Consider the following 22,893-nt stretch of genomic DNA (forward strand, 5'->3'; position numbering starts at 1 on the left):
TACAAACTTAAATTTACTTTGAATAGCATTTAGCCAGCAAAGGTACATATATACGAGTATATAAGCACCACATAATGGTCTGTCTTTATGTATATATCATACATATGTTTGTGTCTTAAAAAGCTAAGGTTATAATGGAGGTGATTATTTCTTTTTAACTATATATAACCAGTCACAGAAACTAAATAGGAATTAATAAATTTCATTACAGCCTGAAACCTGGTAAACACATTTTTTTACGTCAGTAAGTCAACAACTGTGGATTAAAGATCCACAGTCAACAACTATAAATTATTATTGGCAGCGCCATCTGATGGACTCTTTTAAAATGGTAGAACTATATTTTCCCAACAATTCACTTATACCACAAAAGTTTATAGTAATTTTTAAAGAAATAAACAGTAAAGCAAGATAGGCAATTATATTTTGGATAAAAATTAGTTATCTGTGCACACACAAAATATGCATTTTAGGTGACTATTCTTCATATATTGTATATGGACTTCTCAGTTTACTTATATTATTTTTGTCAACATCAGAATATAAAGATTATTTTAAGCTTTTAAAGAGTACCTTACCTGACAAATATTTCACTTTTGCTATTAGGAAGACAGCTTGCAGAAGACCTGGTACAGTTCTGATGATAATCTCCAGAACTGAGGTACAGCGTCTGAGAAGTGGAGAAAGAGGTTGCCCAGGACTTGCAGGCTAAACAAATCAGCAGGTCATTTTATAAATTTGTAACAGAATTTAGCTAAAAATAAACATTTACTAATTTTAATGTGAATACCGAAACCATATATTTCTCTAAAATTTTTCTTATTGTGTTTATTGCCGAGTATCTTTGCTACGAATAGATTAATACTAATTTATCTCCCTGAGACCTATGAACAGATTGTAAATAATGGCTTAGTTCAGCAAAAGAATTATGTAATTATTATATAACTACTCATTCGATAACATATGAAAGGAGCTTATCAGTTCAAAAACTTTATCAAGGAAACATATCTGTTCAAAGGAAAGATAACTAAGAAGTAGAGTTTCTTGCTGGAATTGAGAGTCAAGGCAATGTGAGTTCTAATTCTAACCCTGCCTTGTGATTTCCTCAATTCAATAATTTGCGCTATCCCTGAGTACTGTATGAGTACAGTTTTACAGAATTCAGATTTTGTTTTCCTAATAGAAAATAGAAGGTAGAACACACGTATACTATGTCAAATGTCTCATACCTTTATAGTTGTAGGCCCTCATTTTTCTCCCTTTTTATTCATAATGAATATGATAATGAAAGCCCTACTAAACCATTTGTTTATTCTTTTAATGGTTGTCGACTCAACCAATCTTTATCCAACAGTTATCTGCTCACAACTGAGAGATGTGATTATCAGAATTTAAATATCAAATGTTCATTCTCCCTGCTTTGCCTGACCAAGGCCTTTCCCTTTACCTGAAGGATGACCCTCCCCCACCCGCAATCTTACTCCCACACATACACATTCTTAACTGGAGTGTGGCCTCTTACTCACATTCACCCCTACAATAAACCATTGTTACGGACAAGAAAGTGTCACATCTTCTCACTATGTTGAAGTACAAAAAAATGTGTGCTCAAAAGGATTTGCAGAATATGAGCACTGGTACCTAGACAACTTCTTTAAATTTCTACAGCACGTAGACTCTACGTAATATTTAACATTCTATATCTTATACAATTCTACAGTAGTTCCATATTTAGTTCTACCTTATTTATAGGACTAAGGGTATTTATGTGTCATGAAGGTCAGAATTTTATACTTCTACACATAGTATTAGATATAGAGTAAATTTCTTAAAACATATTTATTTTTTTAGTGTAACTGATGATAATGAAAGTATAGGTGATAAGGTGACATGGTGAGGTTCTGGTAATGTTCTTGCCACTTGCTAAGAATTAGATATTGAGAATAACCATTGTTTTCACTGTAGTTTCAGAGTGAATCATAGAAAAAAAAAACAGGACTTAGTGGACAATTTCTACGGTAACATGTTGAAAAGAAAAGAAAACAAATATATATATGTATATGTATATGTATGTGTGTGTATATATATCTATATATCTATATATCTATAGATATATAGATATATATGTATATATGGCCAAACAAGTATCTGAGCTGGAGAGACAAGTCTGCCCATCCCATGAAAACAGCATTATAAATGCTAACAAGGTTCTATTATGCTGATAAAGGTTATTATGGAAAAATTACTTCTTGTTCCACCTACAGTTTAATCTCAGCACATCTGCCAGAAAAATCCTTTTAATGTTGAATTGGGTCATGCCAAACACCCTCTGGTGGCTCCCTACTATAACCCATTTGTTTACTGAATGAATTTGATGGATTGTTTCAGTTTTTGAATTTCAAACGGCCATTCTGATTTAACCTTGGTGCAACAAATAAATTTGTTCCTGTTCCATGTCATTCCAGAGAGCAGAAGGAGGACCAGTAAATGGGTGACATTTTTAACACAAAGCAGTCTAACTTAACATAAGAAATACACTCTAATAATCACAGTTATACGAAAAGAATTGCATTTTTGAGTGCATCCAGAAGTGGGATGGACACTTAATGAGGATGTTATAGAGTAGATTCAAATATAAGGTGGTTGTCTGAATTAAATGACTTCTAATATTTCTTCTAAACTCAAGATTTTATCAATCAAAAATGAATATTTATATACCAAAACATTTATTAGTTGGTATCAGGCATTACTATAAATATTCTGATTAAAAATTATTTCAACTAACATATACAAATACTTCCATTTTAATATGCGATATACAAGCAGTCTAACATGTGGAAGATAATTTATTAGCACCTTTTATAAAACACCAAGTAAATGCGTCTTTGAAGATAAGTCCCAAAATGACTTACCTGCATTGGACAGAAATTCAGATATACTGTAATAATTTCTAGCAAGAAATCAGGATTTAACTTCTCAAAATACTGTATGCCACGAGGTAAATCTACTAAGTGTGAAAAATGAGTGTCCAGGACATCATCTAACAAATTGATAACTTCTTCTTGTCGTTTATTTTTCTTCATTGCAAGAACTGCATGTAAAAAGGTTAATTCCTGGAAAATAAGTAGCTTTTTAGTAAATTACTCCATCAGTTATAAATCCATTTATTTCTACTTAGATTTCAAATGTGTATGAAATGCTAATTTTGTGCAGTATTTAATCAAACTTAAGTATTAGCTTGATTTTTAGAATCTTGTGGAAGAATATTTAGTCTAATTCTGCATGGTGGTAAATTAATAAATGAAGTTATATGTTAAAGTTAGTGTACATTAACCCTTTAAAACCATTACTAAATAATAAGATAATTTAAAATTTCGTATTTTATAAATAGCATAAAATACTGTACCGCAGATTTGCCAATAGACTGCTCAATTTCACTAAGGAATTCTAGCTGCTGATCTGCATCCTGTAATTGCTCTTCTATTAATTGACATCGAATAAATCCTACAAACCAAACAGGACACAAATAGTCAAAGTCCACATCAATCCAGGCATGCACACTGTTAGCTAACACAAAGAGGGAATAAAACAATTTGTTGTGTGCATAATAAATGAAACTTTTAGATTAAAAAAGAAAAATAAAAGGGTGAAAGAAAATAAAATGGGTAGCATGTTACCCTTATAAAGTCTGCTACGATGGAATTCATAATATATAGGAACTATCTCATAAAAATCTATTCTCTCAAAACATTATTTTAAGAAGCAAAAATTTTCTTTTTAAAGCTATAACATATTAGTTTTTCTATTATGGATAGTGGAGAACAGTTTAATTTTTAGCAAACCACAAAATACATTTCTTTTAATGGCAGGTATGAAAAGCAATTGTGACTTGCACGTATATGAGGAACATTACAGAAATAACGGTTATACCAATCAGTGCGGAGACACTGGTTTCATCCAGCGTCATGGCAGTCTTATACCACTTCAATGCTTCTTTAACTTTTCCTTGTAAAATCATTTGGTATCCAAGTTCTGTAGCATATTCTGATTGCTGAGGGGTTAAACTGAAAGCTCTTTCTAGTAATGTTTGAATTTTTTGAAGAATGAGTTGACTACGTCCACACTAAAAAGAAAAAAAAAAAGTTAGTCTAGAATACTTCCACTCAGACGGAAGGATTATATTTTTTCTAAATATACATATATTATTTGTACTTCACAGAAGCAAAATTAAGAAAAATAAGTTATTTAATAACCAAAGAAAAATAAAACGTATTTTTACTATCTAGACAGTGCAGCACGAAAGACTTTATAGCCTATCAGAACTTATATATCCTAACGAGTAGTGCTTTTAAAGAACAGCAATCTTGAAAAGCATACTTTTAATGATGTTGCTGCATAAGCATATTTTTTAGAACTCTTTTCAAACTGTCCCATGATTGCTTCACAAATTAAACAAGAAAGTCACTTCTTTAAGGTTAAATATATATTTTTACTGAATCGAAAACTAGGGTAAGGATCTCCTTTCCCCCTAAAGACAAGGGTGCTACTCCTGAAATAGTTTAAAAGATCATGCCTTTGAATCCTCTTAAAAAAAGCTTCAAAAATATTTTAAGAAATGGCAATGCTGCTAGAATATGTAACTTTTGAAGACAACAATATTTAAGAATAAAAGACTTACTAAACTGTTTGAATTTTCGTAAACTAATGTGTCTGGCAATAGGTAAATAAAGAGGGTAGATATACCCTCAACACAAATTTTTGTAACAGCAGGAATTGTTTTTCTCTAAACTCCATACCCTCTGCAATCTTTGTTTTTAAATGAGAGAATTCAATTTATTCATGTCATTTAACAAGTAATATCCTTGATTTTTTTCCTTCAACTTTATATTGATTATTTTACTTACTTATGTGCACCTTTTTCCTTTTTTTCTTAGTTTCATTAAGTAACTTTTCAATCCTCTCATTTCAGGTTTGACTTCAAGATTCTGCTGTATTTTCCTATTCTATTCCCAATTACCTTCTTTTTATTGGGTACTTGTAATAGGAACATTTCTGCACTACTATAAAAAAGTAAGAGATCAACCATCTTCCCCACCAAAATAGTCTATCACCCGCATTAAAACTTTGTGCAAATGGTTTTTAAAAACAAAACAAAACACAACTTTATTCATAAATCCTATGCTATTAATACAATAAATCACTTTCAATTTCCTTTTCCTGGAAGGCACTTCCCTATCCTTAAAGGCTCAACAAGTGCAACCTCCTCCATGAAGCCTCCGTAATGGCTTCTTATAGTTGAAAACTGTATCTCCTCTAAACTGCCTTTCTTAGGAACGTATCACGTATTTATATATGTATTGTATTTTCACTCTAGGCTGTATGCTCTTTGGTGCCTTGACCTTTGTGACTTATTTTCTATTCTCAGTTACAGATGACAGAACTCTGGTACATAGTAGGCAGTCTTACAGTTCTGCTGAAGGCTATTGTGATCTTATAAAAAAGTTGAGCGTTCTGTGGTTCCATGGCATCCAACGCATTTCCTAAGCTTTCCAGTGTGGTTGCAGCCTAAAACAAAAATATCCAGTATAATTTTAAAATAAACTAAGGAAAAAAGGGACCATAATAAATGATACACAGACTAATGAAATCTTATGTTTCAAGATTTATTTAAAATTTTTTTAAAAAGCTCAGTAATTATCAACAAAGAACTGAGATTTAGAATGTGTATATTTAATGTTGAACGGAAACTTTTGGGTGGGTAAAGATACCCATAATACTCAATTAACTGTACAGCCAAGCTCCCTCTCCAATAACTAATTCATGACACAAATGAGCTAAGAATAACATATTTATAAACATTAATTTATGTGAAATCAGCTGTTGGATTACCTGTATAGCCTGGCTTATATTTAAAATAGTCTCTAGAATAGAAAAATCATTAAGATACGTAGTATTAAATAATTTTAATGCCTGGAAAATTTACTGAATAGTTGCCCCTACTAAGATTTTTTTAATGTTTATGAAAGTAAACGTCACATTAACTAATTTAACCAAACTGAACACAATCCAAATCTACTACTTGTTATAATACTATTTGCTTCAGACTGAGTTTTGGCATTCCATAATCCAGTATATACTCAATTTGTGTTCACTACTAGAGAAACATGTACCTTATTATAAGGCCCAATGGATTTCATCCTAAGCCCATTTAGCTTATGCAAACTTAATTAAAATTTTAAAATATTATGAATTATATTTTGCATTTGTAGTATACTATCCCCAGTATTCCCAGTTACATTAATCATATAGAAAACCACATATACTATAATTAATGACCCAAGGAATTTTCAAAGGTAATTTTGACTGTATCATGTTTTTACTTTACTAGCTGATTTAAGAAGCTCACCTCTTTATTAAGGTAAAAACTACCATGACATACATTCTAAAAGAGCACTTCAAGTTTCTAACGTAAGTTCATGTGTGTCTGTAAACTACATATATTTTTAATACAGGAAAGTTAACTAGTACAATAAAACTTACCTTCTTTATATCCCCTTCCCTACACAAATAGTAAAGAGCCAGCATTCTTAGTGCTTCCACATTTTGTTTATCTTGAAGAATCAACCTGCAGAAAAAATTTCACTTAACGTTGAAACTTGTACATTCTCTTATTTCAGGGCTTGAAAAGTTAGTTTGCAGGTCTGACTATTCCACTGTCTAAATAAGTAATTTCACTTAGTAAAATGACCTCTCCTTCATGAAAATTATCATTCTCATTATTTAAACTAAAAACACTCTGAATCTTAATTTTTAATAAGTTTAAAAAGATATAGATTGGACCAATCTCATGAAATCCTGCGGCAATCCTAAAGTATTGGCTAACCATACACAACAGTAGATTAAAAGAATAATTCACCTTGACCAGGCGTATTTATTACAAGAATTTCAGGAATGCAAAGATGGGTTAAACATTAAAAAAATAAATCTGTTAATGTAATTCACAACAACATTAACAACATTTGGATAAAAACAAATTAGAAAATATTATGAAAAATATTCTATTAATAATAGGAACAACCTCCCCATACCAAGAAGATATTAACTTAGTAAAAAATCTGCAAAAGCTATAAAAATTCCTATAAACTTTACTCAAGGACATTTAGAAAAGGAACTGAACAAATGAGGTCACACTCTAGGTTTCTTATGATGGATGGTGTGGTAACACTGAATTACAAGTTCCTGTTTTTTCACCCTTCCTGAATATGTGCCTTCTGCCATGTAACTGAGCAGTTTCTCCTACAAATGCCACAGTGTACTTTACTGCTCCTTGACTACGGACCCGGGCATTTATTTCTCTTGTATCGGCCAATGGAATGTGGGCAGGAGAGGCAGTGTGCCATGCCTGAGTTTCAGGACCACAACAGGCTTTTGCTAGTCCTTTTGCATCTTTGCTATCACCACGAGGAGAGCTTCTTCTGGGTAGCTGCTACTCTATGACTTGAACCCAGGGGAGAGCACACATCGCTGACCAGATACAAACTGCAACCAGGTGCCATGCCCACCCAGCCGGGTCTGAAACTTGATGCAGAGCCCCAGTCAAGCCTGACCTAGATCGGCCCATTCTAGAGGACCCACACAGAAGTTATCAGCAGAATTCCTTAGCAGAAGAATTTGGCAGTGTCTCAAACTTTTATATGTGTATACCGGAGGCAGAGACTGCAATCTGTCTCCTCAAATCCATTTTTCCCTTATTAGCTTGGGCACGTGGCTAGCCAACATTGCTCAGCCATCTTTGCATTTAGATGTGGCCAATGTGAGATGAAGCAATATATGCCATTTGTAGGCCTGAGCTTTAAAGAAAAATGGAATGGTTCCTCCACACTCTCCCCTTCTACCAGCTAGATACCAGTGTGATGAGGTTTTAGAAAAATAGCAGAGTTGCAAGAGGTCCCTTCATGATAGTGTGGAGGAGGGCTGTCTGATCAACAATAATACCCACCCAAAACAGTCACATCTAACACCAAAAATTCTACTGTATTAAACCATCAAATGTCTATATCCTTTTTTTTAATAGAAGCTTAGCCTTCCTAACAAATACAATAACCCCTCATTTAGGAAACCATCCTTCAGAAATACTACTATATCTGTATAAAGATTATATGTGTATGTACATGTGTGTTCACTGTAATGTTTAGAACAGTGAAAAATTGGAAACAGCCTAAATGGCTACCAATGGGGAAAGATTCAATAAACTGTATGTTCACTGTATAGGATGCTATTCACTGTTAATAAATAATCAGGTATATCTGTGTGAATGGATATAAAAGGATATCCATGAAACACTAAGTTAAAGAAAAATCAAGCTTAAAACCTATAATGAGTCTATATTTAATTTTACAGATGTCCCCCAAAATATATACATGTTTTTATATATTATATAAATAATCCCTTCCCCCTCCCCCCTCCACATTGCCTAGAAAAGAAATCTGGAAAAATATAAACATCAAAAAAACATCAAATAGTTACCAGTGCCCAAATTGTAGCCTCCAAATAACATTTCCCACTAAAAAGGATGAGACAGCTCTAGATATTGGCTGATACCCATTTGGGGTAGTAATACACAAAATGACCCTGGTATATCTCGCCATACCAAGTAGCAAGGAAACTATCAAGGACTGCCAGGATCACGTCAAAGGACTCAACTAATTCGACAAGGCTACTCATGGCCATAGATGAGACAATCTGAGCAGCTATAGTAACTGGAATCATTAGAAACACTCAAGTTTAATCTACGTCATACAAACAAACAAATCTAAACAACGAATCGATTACTGAGGATGCTAAGGAATTTTTTTGTTTGTTTTTTTTGAAACCCAGAAATAAAGGAAAAGACTCAAACACTTATCCGATTTTTCTTATATGAACTGTAACACTAGATAATCAATCAGTAGGTTAGAAGTTTTTCTTTGTCGAAGTATTCCAGCTAAGAAATGAAGAAAGAACGGTATAAGCAAAGAAAGATGATATAACCATACTGTAATCCTAAATCAAGCACCTGGGTATTGAGCACAAATTGCTCTTAATATCACCAAACAAGAGACAAGCAGAGATTACGTCCCTTTGATGGAAGAACACTTCACCACTTATGAAGTAATTGCCCCCTTCCCCCACAAAATTGAACATGAACATAAACCACTAGATCCACTACTAATTTATAGGAAATAGGATAAGCAACCAGTTTTACAGTGTATGACAGACAATCAACACAAATCATCTCATGGAAAACCTGTAAGATAAAATACTGGTTTCTTTCACTTAAAAAACAGCAAGAAGAAAAAGAGAAAGGAGAGGGAGAGGAGGAGGAAGAGAGGAAACCCCTCCAATGACTTCACACTGCAGAAGAAAAACCAAATTCCTTACAATGGCCAACAAGACACGTCAGGACCTGGTACCCCTGCTCCCTGCTCCCTCCTTCCCTTCTGCTCTGACTTCACTCTAGTCAACTACTCCTTCCCTCTCCTCAGACATATAAGACATACTCTTGCCTCAAGGTCTTCATACCTGTTTTTCCTTCTTTCTGCAAACGTTCTCCCAGATATCTGCATAGTTTGCTCCCTTTGCTCAAATACCATCTTCTCAGTGAGGCCTTCCCTGACCATACCATAAAATCAAACCCCCTTCCCCTACTCCCCATTTCACTTTCCGGTTTTATCTTTTCACTATAGCACTTATAAATTTCTAATATGCTATATAAGTTCTCATTTGTTCTGCTTATTCTGTGATTCTTCTCATTTGAATACAAGCTTCATGAGGGCAGGGGTATTGCATAAAGAGTGTCTTAGAACAGCTGCTCCGATATTTATGTAAATCAATAAATCAGTTTTAAACAATGCAATGTTAAATTTTTCCTCAATTCTACATTGTTTGGAAAATCAGATTTAAAAAACCTTGTGATAAACAAAAATACCCAGAGATTTTCTTTTTTTCTCAAAATTATAACCCGATCCAAAGGTACTTGTGTCATCTTTTTTTACTTAACCTCTGTGCTATCTCAATCGTCTGGTCCCAGTCCTGCAAGGCTAGTTGTAGTTTCATTTTCTGTACAAAAGCAGGAAAGAAACTTGGAAAGTTCACAATTATCTGGTTCACAGTCTCCAGAGCACCGGAATAATTCTGACGCATCTCAAGGCATTGTGCCTAATGGGAGAAAAAAAGTGACATCAAAATTGTGATCGTATATACTAAGGTTCTCATAACAGTTACACTGAAACAGGCAGAAAACTAGTGTTTAATATTTTCTGTTTTTGTTTTCTGACTTTTCTGTAAAGAACAGTTATCACTTTTAGAGTGAGAAAAAAGTTTTTATTATAACAATTTTAAAATATCACAGAATAATAAAAATGTTATGTAAGTGATTTTGTTTTAAAATCCGCTTTTAAATACCAGAGAAATATGATTACAGGATGAAATTGTTTAAAATGGTTTTAGAAACACCATAAAATGTTTCTTTTTAGAATAGAAAATTGATCTTTTCAGAATAAAATATTTCCTGGATACTTACTAGTAGTGTCTAAACTAGGAGATTTTAAAGAATAAACAAAGTTCATACAACTCCCTCTACCTCAACACTTTCACTACTAGGAATTATTTTAAGGAAATAATTGAACCACAGTAAATAAGGCCACAAAGAAGCATATACATTATATTTATGGTAGAATTAGAAAAAACAAAAATAATCGAAAATGTCCACATAGGATTTATTAAGGCATATCTATGTAATAAAATTTTAGGTGGCCATTAAAGTGATTATGTAGATGTGCAGATTAACATTTACTGACATGAAGATATGTCACTTATAATAGTTTGACTATTTGTCTCCAATGGTGATATTTATTTTTTATTCAGATATCATTGTATTCTGAAATAATTTTTTAACAACATCCATTTGTTAATTTCATAGTCAGAAAAAATAAAACTATAAATATAATGAGCGCTTTAAGAACACATAATGAGCCATATTTATCACATATCAGACTTAAAAATTTGCTTCTGGATCTCCTTTAGGAATAAATTTAGTCCTGGAATATCTCAGTTCAAAATGAGTAACCAGTCTCAATAGATGCACAGAACTGCAACATGTTCTTGAAATTAGTTTGAGATTATATTCCCATATAACTAAAGGAAAATGTGAGAATCATCCAAAGATGTCACTATGTCAAAATAAACTAAATTTCTTAATAATTGACAATAATAGCAAAAAGACTAATGTAGATAATTTTTTAGAATTACATATATCCTTGGAGTTTGCCTAAATAGCTGGTAATGTAACATAATAAAATCATGCAAAAAGGACCACATCTAATACTTTCTTGGACCATCACCTCCAATATGAATGTAGAATACCATATTAAATGAAACTAAATTTGCTGAGTATTTGGTTCATATTCCTAGTTGGAATTAGACTATGCAACCCTCCTGCTGCACTTACACAACAAAAAAATAAATAAATACATGACTGAAATGGGTTATATCAGAAAAAGAATTTAAACCAACCTGAACTATTGGAGGAAAAAGGGAAATCTCTCCTAAGCTGCTTATATTAATGCCTGAAATAGCCTTACCCTAGAAGATTATCAACTAGCTTTTTTTTAAGGAATAGAGGGGAGAAACAATCAAGAAAATTTTTTTTTAAAAACTAGCTACATGTGCAGTTCCTCTAGCCTGAGTAACTCGCTGTGCTGGTGGCAAATATCTGCACAAGCTCACTATGCAAAAATCAACAGGAGCAACGTGGGGCCATTAACAATACCCAAGACACTAATAATCCTTTTTTATCCCTTCAAATGACTGCTTATCTAATAGAAAGTTAACATATGAATGTAATTTATTTTTTCTGAGTAAAAAAAAAAAGTAAGGTGTTCAGAAAGCATGAATGGGATTAAAGTAAGGATCTGAATTAAACATTTCTACCCACCAATGATTTTTTTTTTTTTTGTCTGTACAGCTTTTATTTTAATGAGAAAGTAATCAAATCTATGTACACTCTAAAAACAGTGGAAATGGTGAGTAAAAAGGCCCCGAAGTCCATCAGGGTTGGGGACAGAGGATGGGCCAGGCGAGCACTTCACCTGGAGTGCACCCACCTATATTTCTAATGACTCTGCCAACTGCTCCTCCTTCACAATGTAAGTCCCATCATATTATTGCTCTTTTCACTGGCTGCCTGTCTACTTGATTCAAAATAAAAGCCAAAGGCTTTATAAAATCATCCCCGTCTCTCCTCATTTCCCCTGTGCCCACCTGCCCACACAGCGCCTTCATTCCCTTTAGTCTTCACTACTGCTCTCCCTTCATTCATTCCCTTTAGTGCCTGGCTTTCTAGCAATGCTTTGAACGTGCACTAAGGTATTTGAACTTATTATCTCCTCTATTTGTAATGCTTTCCGCCAGGTGTTCACAGGGCATTAACCCTCACCTCCTATAAATAAATCTTTGCTCAACTGTTAATTTTGTCTGACCATGTAACTTAAAATTCCCCAGCTCCACTTCTCCCTCTTCCCCCGATTTATTTTTCCATTGCACTGTTCATCTTCTAATATACTATATACAGTAATTTACTTCCTTATTGTGTTTATTGTCTGTCTCTACCAGATTATAAGCGCCATAAAAGCAAGAGGTTTTATTTTGCTCAGGGTATCCCTAGTATCTGGAGTGATGCCTCACATATATTAGACACACTATAAAGGTTTGGTTAAAAAAAATAATATAGGAACCACCAACACCAATAACAACAACAAAAACAATTAAAATAAGAATTTGGTACGGAATGCATTTCTCTGTTCATTGTCCTATACAAATGCAAGTCCCTCCTACAGTTGAGAGTTGACAGAAGTAACATGAAAATTACTATCTTTTTTGAGCTATTTAGTTTTGTTGGGTTTCAGCTATATTATGAATAAATTTTAAAACATAATTTATTTATCCTAACTGCAACTCACCTTACCCATCAGAGCAAAAATGTCATTTCCATTTTGTAATCCCTCTTCAAAATATCTTAGTGCTTTTTTAGTATAAGGTTCTTTTCCTCTCGTAATATCAAGCCATGCTTTCAAAACCTGTCCCTGTAAAATGAAAAATTCTAATCATATTTTCATTTTGGGGGAAATGAAAAAAGCAAGTATTGATGAAAGAGGCAAACCTAATGTCATTTTTTAAAAATTAGTAACAAAAACCACTCTATCAAATAATGTTACAAACAATAAAACTCTGCAGTAAAATGGCTTTCAAACCCTTGCCAGTCTAGAATCTTGGGGACTATTACGAACGTTAGCCTTTAATATTACTACCGTTGTTTCCCCGAAAATAAGACAGAGCCGGACCATCAGCTCTAATGCATCTTTTGGAGCAAAAATTATAATAATATAATATAATAGCAGGTCTTATATTAATTTTTGCTCCAAAAGATGCATTAGAGCTGATGGTCAGGCTAGGTCTTATTTTCAGGGAAACACGTTATTGTGCTCAATGTCAATATGAAGAAGCTTGTCAAATATTCCATTACTTTTAAGTAATCAATATTCTTATCTGTGACTTTGCCAGTAAATTATTATTAATAGTTAAACATAATCCAATACATAGAGAAGAGTTCGTGACCTCTTTTTGGGCAAATAGACTAAATGAACTAAGATGGAAAAATAGAATGGCCTTGTTTACATATATTAAAGTTAAGATAATTTGGTAAAGATATCCTTTAATCTCTGTGACTAGTTTCAAATGAAAAGATAAATGGGCTCAGAAATTAAAAAGTGAAGAATTCATGGAATTTTACCTTCAGAAATGTTAGTGAGCCAATGAGCTGTAAGGTTTATAGGATTAGAAAGATGAAAACAGGTTGATTTTCTTTTTGTCAAATAAAAATTGTGAAATCTGCTTTATCAAAAAAATTCTAGGTTACTGCATTAACTTAGAAATATTTAACTATTTACCTCCCTGCAGTTCACCTGAAAAGACAGACACTACTACTAAAATGATGCTACCCTGACTCACTAGATCAGTGTCCTATTTAAACCATTTCAACTGCTGTCTCCGTGGATGATTCCCAATCTTTATTTCTAGTCCAGTACCTCTTCTAAACTTTTCTCGTCTTTTCCCAACAGCGCATCTACAATCCCCATCTCACTATTCTCCAGAGCCTGAAATATAGCATGTCTTCAGCCAAATACATTACCTCCCTTTAAGATTACTTTCTCATCCCAATGTAGTTTCCATTCATGGTAACCAGTCTCTGAATTGTCCAGGCTTAAAAACCTCAGAGAGACATCCTTGATAGTTAACACCTTAATATCTTTCCCACACTATTTACAATCAGTTGACAAGTCTTGTGGGTATTTAATAATTCTCAAATTTGTACCCACTGTACAATATTTAATGTAGGCCTTCAAAATCTTCAGCCGGAAAGCACTACCTTTTTTGGGGGGCTGCATTCTAGTTTCTCCCCATGTTAGTTCATCCTATAAACCATTACTAAATTTATCTTCTGAATATGTACTCTGATAATATCACTGTGATGATTAAAAACCTTTCATGGTCTTTCTATACCTACCAAATGAGATACAAATATTTGTACTTAGCCATCAAATCATTCCATTTGCCCCAACCCATCTCTCCAAGCTTTTCTTCCACCCACTTCATTTATGTACCCCATGTTCCCATTAAATTTGAGATTCTCATTGTAGTCAGAACCAACACATATCCTTGATATACTCATTCCCATCTCTTACTTCCCACCTTGGGAGTTAGCTACTTCCCTTTTCCATAATCTTTGCCTATGGAAACTGTATCTTTCAGGTTTCAGCTCAAATGCTACTTCCTTCAAGAAAGTCTCCTTCATTTTCCTAACACTAACAGATGTGGTCTCTCCTTAAGTTCTTAAAATAGTGCCTAGTACAAAGCAAGCAATAAATGTTAACTATTACTTTCTTGCACATTTTAATCACACCTATCTCACATCATTGGTAAATGTTCTCATAACATTCGCTGGGCATATGCTCCATGACACTACTAGACAATTCGCTCATGAACGTAAAGTTTATGTACTCCTCATCTTTGCATTATTAACAATGCAAATAATGGTGCCTTGTATCTAAGCAGTTCGATAAGGAGAGTGGGAGGGGAGGAAGGGAAGAAGGGAGCCAGAGAAGTATCTTTTTAAGAGTTAATAACTAGCATAAAATAAGTAACCTTAGAGAACCACAATTTTCTATAAAATATTAAAATAAAGCTATTACTTATAAAGTGGGAATAGAGTGGGCAATAACAAAGAATTAAACAGCAGATACTATTGAACATATAAATGTTTCCTTTAACATTACTATTTCAAAATTGAAAAAACAGCTACCTCTTTACTACCATTTGACATTTTGATCATTCTGTCAATATACTCTCTCGCCTTATCGTGACGACCAATATGCCATAAAAATAAGCCAGCATGGTACAAAGCTTTTGGTCCTGCTTCTTTACGTTGTTCCTTCACTTTGGCATCTGATTCCAGAATAGCTTCTCTATCTGGGAGGGAAAAAAAAGATATTAAATAAAAATTAAATTGTAGGTCGAGTATTTATAATAGGTCAGATGAGTAACAGAGGAAGGAATTAAGTGCCTCTCTCTATAATAGCACTGTCTAATAGAAATAAAATGCAAGCCACATACGTAATTTAAAATTTTCTAGTAGCCACATTACAGAGGTAAAAAGATGCCAGTAAACTTAATTTTAATATTACCGTCTATTTAGCCCAATAAAGCTAAGTTATTTCAACACATAATTGATAAGAAAATGGTTGAGATGCTTTGCATTCTTTTCTTCTTACTAAATCTTTAAAATTTGGTATGTATTTTACTCACACCACATCTCATTAGATGCTAAAATTTCTTCAGAAATACTTGACTTGTATTTAGATTTCATAAAATATATAGTTGAAAAAGAGATTCTTTTCCTTGTTCCAAATATAACTTCTCTAATAATGAATCAAGTTATCTGTTTTAAATTTAAAAGTAAATGAGGATTAAATTAAAAAGTCAGTTCCTCAAACTAAATACAAGTGCTCGACAGCTCCGCGTGGTTAATGACCACAGTAATACACACTACAGATCAATAGTTTGTCATTCCCAAGATGTAAAGGCTATACAAGCAATTTTTTAGAATAATAAGACTTGAACAAATTAGCAATGGTTTTAAAATGATACAATTATTAGGGGCAAACCTAGGACTATTACTCAAATTACCAATTTCCCTAAGCCATTTCTAAAATATAGAAACATGCCAGGCTACTGTCACAGTCCAGTGAAAGGTAGTATAATTACTGTTACCTATATAGTTTAATACTGACTGCTCCCTTAAATAGATGTTCTACTTCTAATAACTAATCACTTCTATCAAATCTATTATATATGAGTATGTGCCTAGGACACAAATGTCAATTAGATCCAAATCCTGGATCAAATCAGAACGTGGATCAATTATGCAGGAAGGAAGAAGAAATGTCAAAGTTGAGGGCTGTGATTCTAACAGACTCTACCTTTCTGGAAATGGCTACCAAGGAAAGGTCTGTGACTCTTCCTTTTAACACTGATGATACAAATTTAAATTTAAATGTGGAATTACCAAGGTACAACTTCATGACATTAGGAAACAAAATCATTCCTGGAAGGTTACAGGTTGCTTGGCAAATAAGACTCCTCTGCCCCCCACTTCCTTTGCATATACCTTCTTGAACACCTTCAGAAAATTTTTTTTAAAGAATCATGACAGAGTCAGAAAATAACTCATTAGGGCAGGAGCAGGAATTGTAGTTTTCTGCCCAGCTTTCTATCAAGTTCCTGAGTCATAAGTTAGCTGTGACACCATCTGTATGGGGTTGGCTCTTGCCAGATCTCAGCTCAAGTTCTTACTACATCATAGCCCCTTTCTATTCGCGGCTTACATCAGTATTCAGAATGTGCATGAACAATCTAGGCAATACTGATGGACATCCGTGCCCCTCCTGGACTCAAGTCCACTCAGCATCATCTATGGTGGAAAGTAGAGTCAGTACTGAAGAGTCTCTAAGCAATATTTCTGCCTCCATATTTTTAGTGTGTGGAAATCACATTTCCCAAAAGAACCAATACTGTTAGGAATAACTAATTAAATGAAAACTGTGATTCTAGGAAGAAAATATTTTATACTAATTTTTTTTTTCTTTTAAGACTTACTGGTACAGCTCTCCTATGAAGATTCTCTGCTCCAGCTACGCATACTCCTGCTGGAGCAGAGAGAAAGAGGATCCCCAGAACAGTCTAATCCTGAACCACCCCACGTATCTGCCCATGGATTTCCCCTTTGACAAATATACTTTACACTGAAATCGTATGTGTCCTTCAAAGACCACATTAAATTGCCATCTTTCACAAAGCCTTTCCAGGCTACTCCTATGGTTAATAGTATAGTTGACCTTGAAACAATGTGCCCCCCCACCATGAGGTTGTAAATCTGCATATGACTTTTGACTCCCCCAAAATTTAACTACCCTGTTTCCCCAAAAATAAGACCAGGTCTTATATTAATTTTTGCTCCAAAAGACATATTGGGGCATATTTTCAGGGGATGTCTTATTTTTTCATGTACAACAATCTACATTTATTCAAATACAGTCATGTCATCTTCTTCTGGAACATCGTCATAATGCACTAAATCATCTGGCTGATGATTTTAACTGGGGCGATTTTCGGGGTCGGTTTTATTTTCTGGGTAGGTCTTACTTTCTGAGAAACATGGTACGAATAACTAATTGTTGACCAGAAGCCTCCCAGATAATATAAACAGTCAAATAACACATACTTTGTATGTTATATATACTACATTCTGTATTTTTACAATGAAGTAGGCTAGAGAAAAGAAAATGTTAAGAAAATCACAAGGAAGACACAATAAATTTATAGTACTGTATTTACTGAAAAACCTCCGTGTATAAGTAGACCCATGTAATTCAAACTGGTGTTGTTCAAGGGTCAATTGTACATAACATTTTCAATTATGGACTCGTTTTATTTCTTATCATTTTAATAACATTAGAATTTAATCTCTGATTTTCACATTTTCTTTTCTTAACTAGATCATAAACTTGATGTTATAGATCACTTCTTATAATTCTTTCGTATTTTCTAACTATATTTGGATAAGTCCTTCACAGAAAGTAAGCATTTAGTTGTTAGATTTGTTTACTTACTAAACATATCAATGTTTTAAACAACTTTTTACTGATTTGTGCAAGTGTACATGGGCTGAAGGGGATACGTAATACTTTGCTTAAGAAAAATTTATTTTCTGATGTTTAAGGACCCATTCTAGGGCATTTGGCTATGGTTAAATTATTTGAAACAAGACCTATATTTATAACTCTATTAGCAGTTACTGGGTATATATGGAAAAATACAATGTTATTTCTTCTTTATTACCTATAATTCTGATATTCTTCTGCTACAGCCATTAAGATACACTATATATTAAGACAGTTCACAAAATTGTAATTGCTGGTGTATGCATAAAGTTCCTTTTATAATGCAGTCACATTTCCCAACCTAATACTGGATAAAAATTTATTAAATATCTTCCAAGAGTTAGCCCTCTTAGGGAATATAAAGGCCTTCAAGAAGCTTAAGATTTAGAAGAGAGAAACTGTATATAGCTATTTGCACATAGGTTATAAAGCAAGCTGACTGCTGCAGAGCAATTTACATACACACCGGTTTTGGCTTTTTTTTTTTTTTTTTTTTTGGTTTTTCTTTAACAATTGCTAATATACATTTACCTTACGTTAACTCAAACAATTCTTATGTACAAATGAAACTTCTGTTATAGGATATAAGGAATATGAAAGATACATATTGTGTCTTATATTAACATACATATTTTTTGTGCTTGATAAACTTATACTCTTGTCAAGAAGATAAAACACATATGATATATAAAGTACCTACAGACAATATTAATACAGTATAATCAGATTGAATGCTGTGGTAATTGAGAAAAATCAAAATAAACTGAGTAGGAAAAATTGTCCTAAGCATCGCATTTAAATACTATACCTGGATTAGGACTCATTTTATGGGCGTATATCAGTGCAAGTAGAGAACAAAGTGATACATCTTGATTCCTTTTAATAGCCTCAAATTCTCGAAGAGCTTCTTGAGTTTTACCTGAAAATCAAAATTATGATGTGAAAAATTATTCTTAGTGAAAAGCAAGAATTTAAAAAATATGTAGCGTGTTAAATAATTAGCACATACCTTCCATTAATGTACCATAGGCATGGTAAAACCTGAAGACTGGGTCATTACCATACCTCTTAATTCCTTCACTGGCAACAAGTAACACGTGATGGAAATACCTCTCTTGACAATAGTAATTAATCAAAGTCTAAAAGAAAGTAAGAACAAAACATTACAAGGGGATTCTGGTGTTCTGAAATATCTAAGACGCAGATATTAATCTAAAATCTTGAATAATCTAAAATTTAGATAGTGCGATTTTTTTCTTCCAAGTTCCTTAAAATATTGTTAAAGTATAGCACTTAATACTAAGGAATGCAGAACACAATGAACACAAAATTACTGAAATATCTCAATGTTTTCTAACAATTTCAATCTTTTTTTTTTTCTAAATCATTAGGCCAATGTCTCTGTAACTTTTACTATGCTTCCCTCCTGTTCTCTAGTCCCCTTTATAGCCATGTTTCTTGAAAGTGTCATCTGTACTCCATCTCCAAGACCCTCAGGACACATCTCAGTAACGTGCAGTTCTCCTCCAGTGGCCCCTCCCTAAGGTCGCAAATGACCTCTTAGTTTGTCATAACTAAGGATACTTTTAATATCATCTTACTTGACTTCTGTCCAGAATTTAATATCACTAAGCATATATAACTCTCTTGAAAGGCATAGGCAAGCTATCATAAAAAGGACATGAATTTAAAAGCAAAAAGACCTGGTTTCAAATTTCTGGTCCATCTTATAGCACTTCAGTTTGCTCATTTCTAAAATGCTGGTAGCCATTTACAGGTCTCCATAAGGCTCAATTAAGACATCATATTGTAAAACTCCTATTCTGAGAAAAGAAAAAAAAAGTTCCTCCTAACCCCATGTGCTGATGAAATACAAAACCATGTGACCAGCCAAGACGTCTCATCTGAACTCCAAATTCATCCTTCCCTTTGCCCCGCCGCCCAAACTAGACATCAAGTCATGGAATCCTCCCATTCCACTTGCCTAGCCCCTAAATCTAACCAGTCAGTGGGTTCTTCTGTTTCTCTAGCCTACTTCCCATTCTCCATCCCTATTACCACTGCCTTGGTTCAAGTCAGATTGTTCAGTCCAACAAATATTTACTGACTGCCTAGTACCAGGCACTGGGCTAGGTACTGTGAATACGAAAATGAATAAGACATGGTGGCTCCTGCCCCAGAAATGCTTAAGTTTTCAAATGAGACTAGAATCTAAGAAAACTGAAATACAATGTAGTAAATGCAAGAAAAGAGCTTACAAGTTGCTTTGGTAATGTAGGAGAATGAGGATCAGGTGTGGGTGGGATGGAAGTAAAGGGAAAGATCCTTGAGGAGGATTTCAGAAATGACTCTTGACTTGCAAACTCCTACCTCCACCTCCACACACATATAACTCTTCCTAGTCCCCTTTCAAGATTCTTGAGGAAGACACAGGAGTTAGCCAGGCAGAGGAACTGTAACAACACAGATAAAAATCAGCAATGAAACACAGGAATGGGGTGGGATGGGGAGGACTAAAAGTCATTCCATATTTTAGAGCAGGGATCGGCAAACCATGACCCATGGGTCATATCTGGTCTATACCTGTTTTTGTAAGGCCAGCAAGCTAAGAGCAGTTTGTACATTTTCAAATAGGTTGAGAAAGAAAAAAAAGAAGAAAAATATTTCATAGCATGTGTAAATTATATGAAATTCAAATTTCAGCATCCACAAATAGTTTTATTGGAACAAAGCCACACTCATGTGTTTAATAGCATTGTCTATGGCTGCTTTCATGCTACAATGGTAGATTAGATGTCACAGAGACTCTATGGCCCGCAAAGCCTAAAATATGTATTATTTGGCCGTTTATATAGAAAGTTTGCCATTCCGTTCTAGAGCCTTAAGGCTGGGATTATTGGATGACAAAGTTGGAGAAGAAGGTAGGGTCAAGAAATGTCTCATGTTAAGTTGAGACATCACTCTAGTCTAAGCGATGAGGAGTCACTTAACAGTTTTTAGAATGAACGGGTTTTCATTAAAGAGTTCATTTCGGTGGTAGTACAAAGCACAAATATAGGTGATAGCAAAAATCTACGGGGGTGGGGGAAGGTTTCACAGGAAGATAGGTAAAAATTCAGACACACTATCAAAACTATCACTGCCAAACTGTCCTCCACCCACTCATCACCATCTAACACAGCTCACATTTTATTTATCTGCTTACTGTCTGACTCCTACTCAACTGTAAGCTCCAAGATTGGAAGAGGTTTACTTAATTTTATTATCGCATGGCCTATTATCTTCAGGGCTTAGAACAGTGCCAGAAACATAAAGGCATTCAGTAAATATTTGATGAATTAATTTTATTAAGGTTTTCTCCAGCCTTAGACTATAAAATGAGTGAAGGCCGGGACTGTTCCGTTCTGCTCATCACTGTCTCCAGCTTCTAGTGGACACATAGTGAGCCCTCCATCAGTATCTGCTGAGCGAATGAATCAGTGAACAAATGAATGGAGACTATCATCCTAAAAAAGAAACTTCTTTTATTTTCAAGTCTTATGTATTTGTTTTCGGATCATCGTTTCTTAAGTGGACTGTCATTAAATATGCGATGAATGGGTGAGTCGGTGATAAATTAAGACCATCACCCTAAAACAAAGACTACTTCATTTTCAAGCCTGTCTTAAATTGTTTTCATATCCTTTTTCCATGCTCCTTTTACTGTCCAACGGACTAGCTGACGCTCCTTTCTTGTAAGTTACTAAACGTCGCCCCCGGGAGGCGCAGTAGGTGTCATGTGTTGAGCAAGCTTTCCGAGCCAACAGCAGACAAAAGTAAACGTAAACACAACTACGTGGGATAAGCACACTAACGGCAAGTGGGAAAGCCGCGCGCTGGGAAGGTTGCCCGACCTCAAGGTTCCAAAGCAGGGCCCACGGAGGTAGACCAGGTGATGCAGGCTACGGGGCCGCCCCGCCAGGCTGGGGTACCGAGCGAACCACAGGAGCCAGACACTACAGGTTAATAATGCCCTGGAGCAGTCGGCCGGCGCTCTCCCCACGCCCCCGCCCCCAGCTGCCCGCCAACCTCAAAAACACGTCCGACACCCGCCCGCTCACCTTCAGCCCCTGCGAGTCCATATCTTCCCAGGGGCTGGGCCGCGGGCCTCCACCGCAACCCAGAGCAGGAACTAAGGGTCAGGGACCGCCCGGGAGGCCCAAACCCCACTCTCGCTCCTGACGCGGCGGAGGGGCGGGATGAGAAGGAGCCGAGCGGCCATTGGCTGCTGGAGGGAGGGGGCGGGCCCTCCCTGCAGGGATTGCAGGGAGGAGGCGGGGCCCGGCCGAAGGGGCTGGGCCGGCGGAGGCTGGGTGGGTGGGCTGCGGGTGTGGAAGGGGGAGCGACCACGACGGTGGGGAAGATGAAGTCAACCAGGGAAACGGCCTTTGGAGGACAGTGGGTGGACGGGCCGAAGTTATGGGACTTAGGCATAAAGGAAATAGAAGAGTAAATTGGAAAACGGGCAATCTGTTTCCCAGCTCTGGTTACAAAGAAAGGCACCATTTTCTACACGTTTGAGTTGAGGCTGATTCCCGCA

At 35.0% G+C, this 22,893-nt stretch overlaps 1 protein-coding gene across 3 annotated transcripts in view; it reads right to left on the reverse strand.

The window, feature by feature from the left end:
- TTC21B (tetratricopeptide repeat domain 21B) overlaps positions 1–22,549 on the reverse strand; it is a 65,092-nt gene extending 42,543 nt beyond the window's left edge. Inside the window, exons 1-13 of one of the 3 annotated variants that reach the window (XM_074337306.1) lie at positions 22,415–22,541; positions 20,573–20,767; positions 19,324–19,453; positions 19,123–19,233; positions 15,398–15,564; positions 12,999–13,121; positions 10,040–10,197; positions 6,541–6,625; positions 5,467–5,565; positions 3,931–4,123; positions 3,407–3,504; positions 2,913–3,113; positions 579–708 (exon numbers count right to left, since the gene is read on the reverse strand). In XM_074337306.1, coding sequence (XP_074193407.1) covers positions 579–708; positions 2,913–3,113; positions 3,407–3,504; positions 3,931–4,123; positions 5,467–5,565; positions 6,541–6,625; positions 10,040–10,197; positions 12,999–13,121; positions 15,398–15,564; positions 19,123–19,233; positions 19,324–19,330 — 1,372 coding nt within the window. In that variant the 5' untranslated portion in view covers positions 19,331–19,453; positions 20,573–20,767; positions 22,415–22,541. Of the gene's footprint in view, positions 1–578; positions 709–2,912; positions 3,114–3,406; positions 3,505–3,930; positions 4,124–5,466; positions 5,566–6,540; positions 6,626–10,039; positions 10,198–12,998; positions 13,122–15,397; positions 15,565–19,122; positions 19,234–19,323; positions 19,454–20,572; positions 20,768–22,414 lie in introns of all 3 variants that reach the window. The other 2 variants (XM_019727338.2, XM_019727337.2) reach the window with 2 other exon arrangements.
- Positions 22,550–22,893: the final 344 nt, after the last annotated feature.

Source organism: Rhinolophus sinicus, linkage group LG01 (genome assembly GCF_036562045.2).
Source record: "Rhinolophus sinicus isolate RSC01 linkage group LG01, ASM3656204v1, whole genome shotgun sequence".
Lineage (NCBI taxonomy): Eukaryota > Metazoa > Chordata > Mammalia > Chiroptera > Rhinolophidae > Rhinolophus > Rhinolophus sinicus.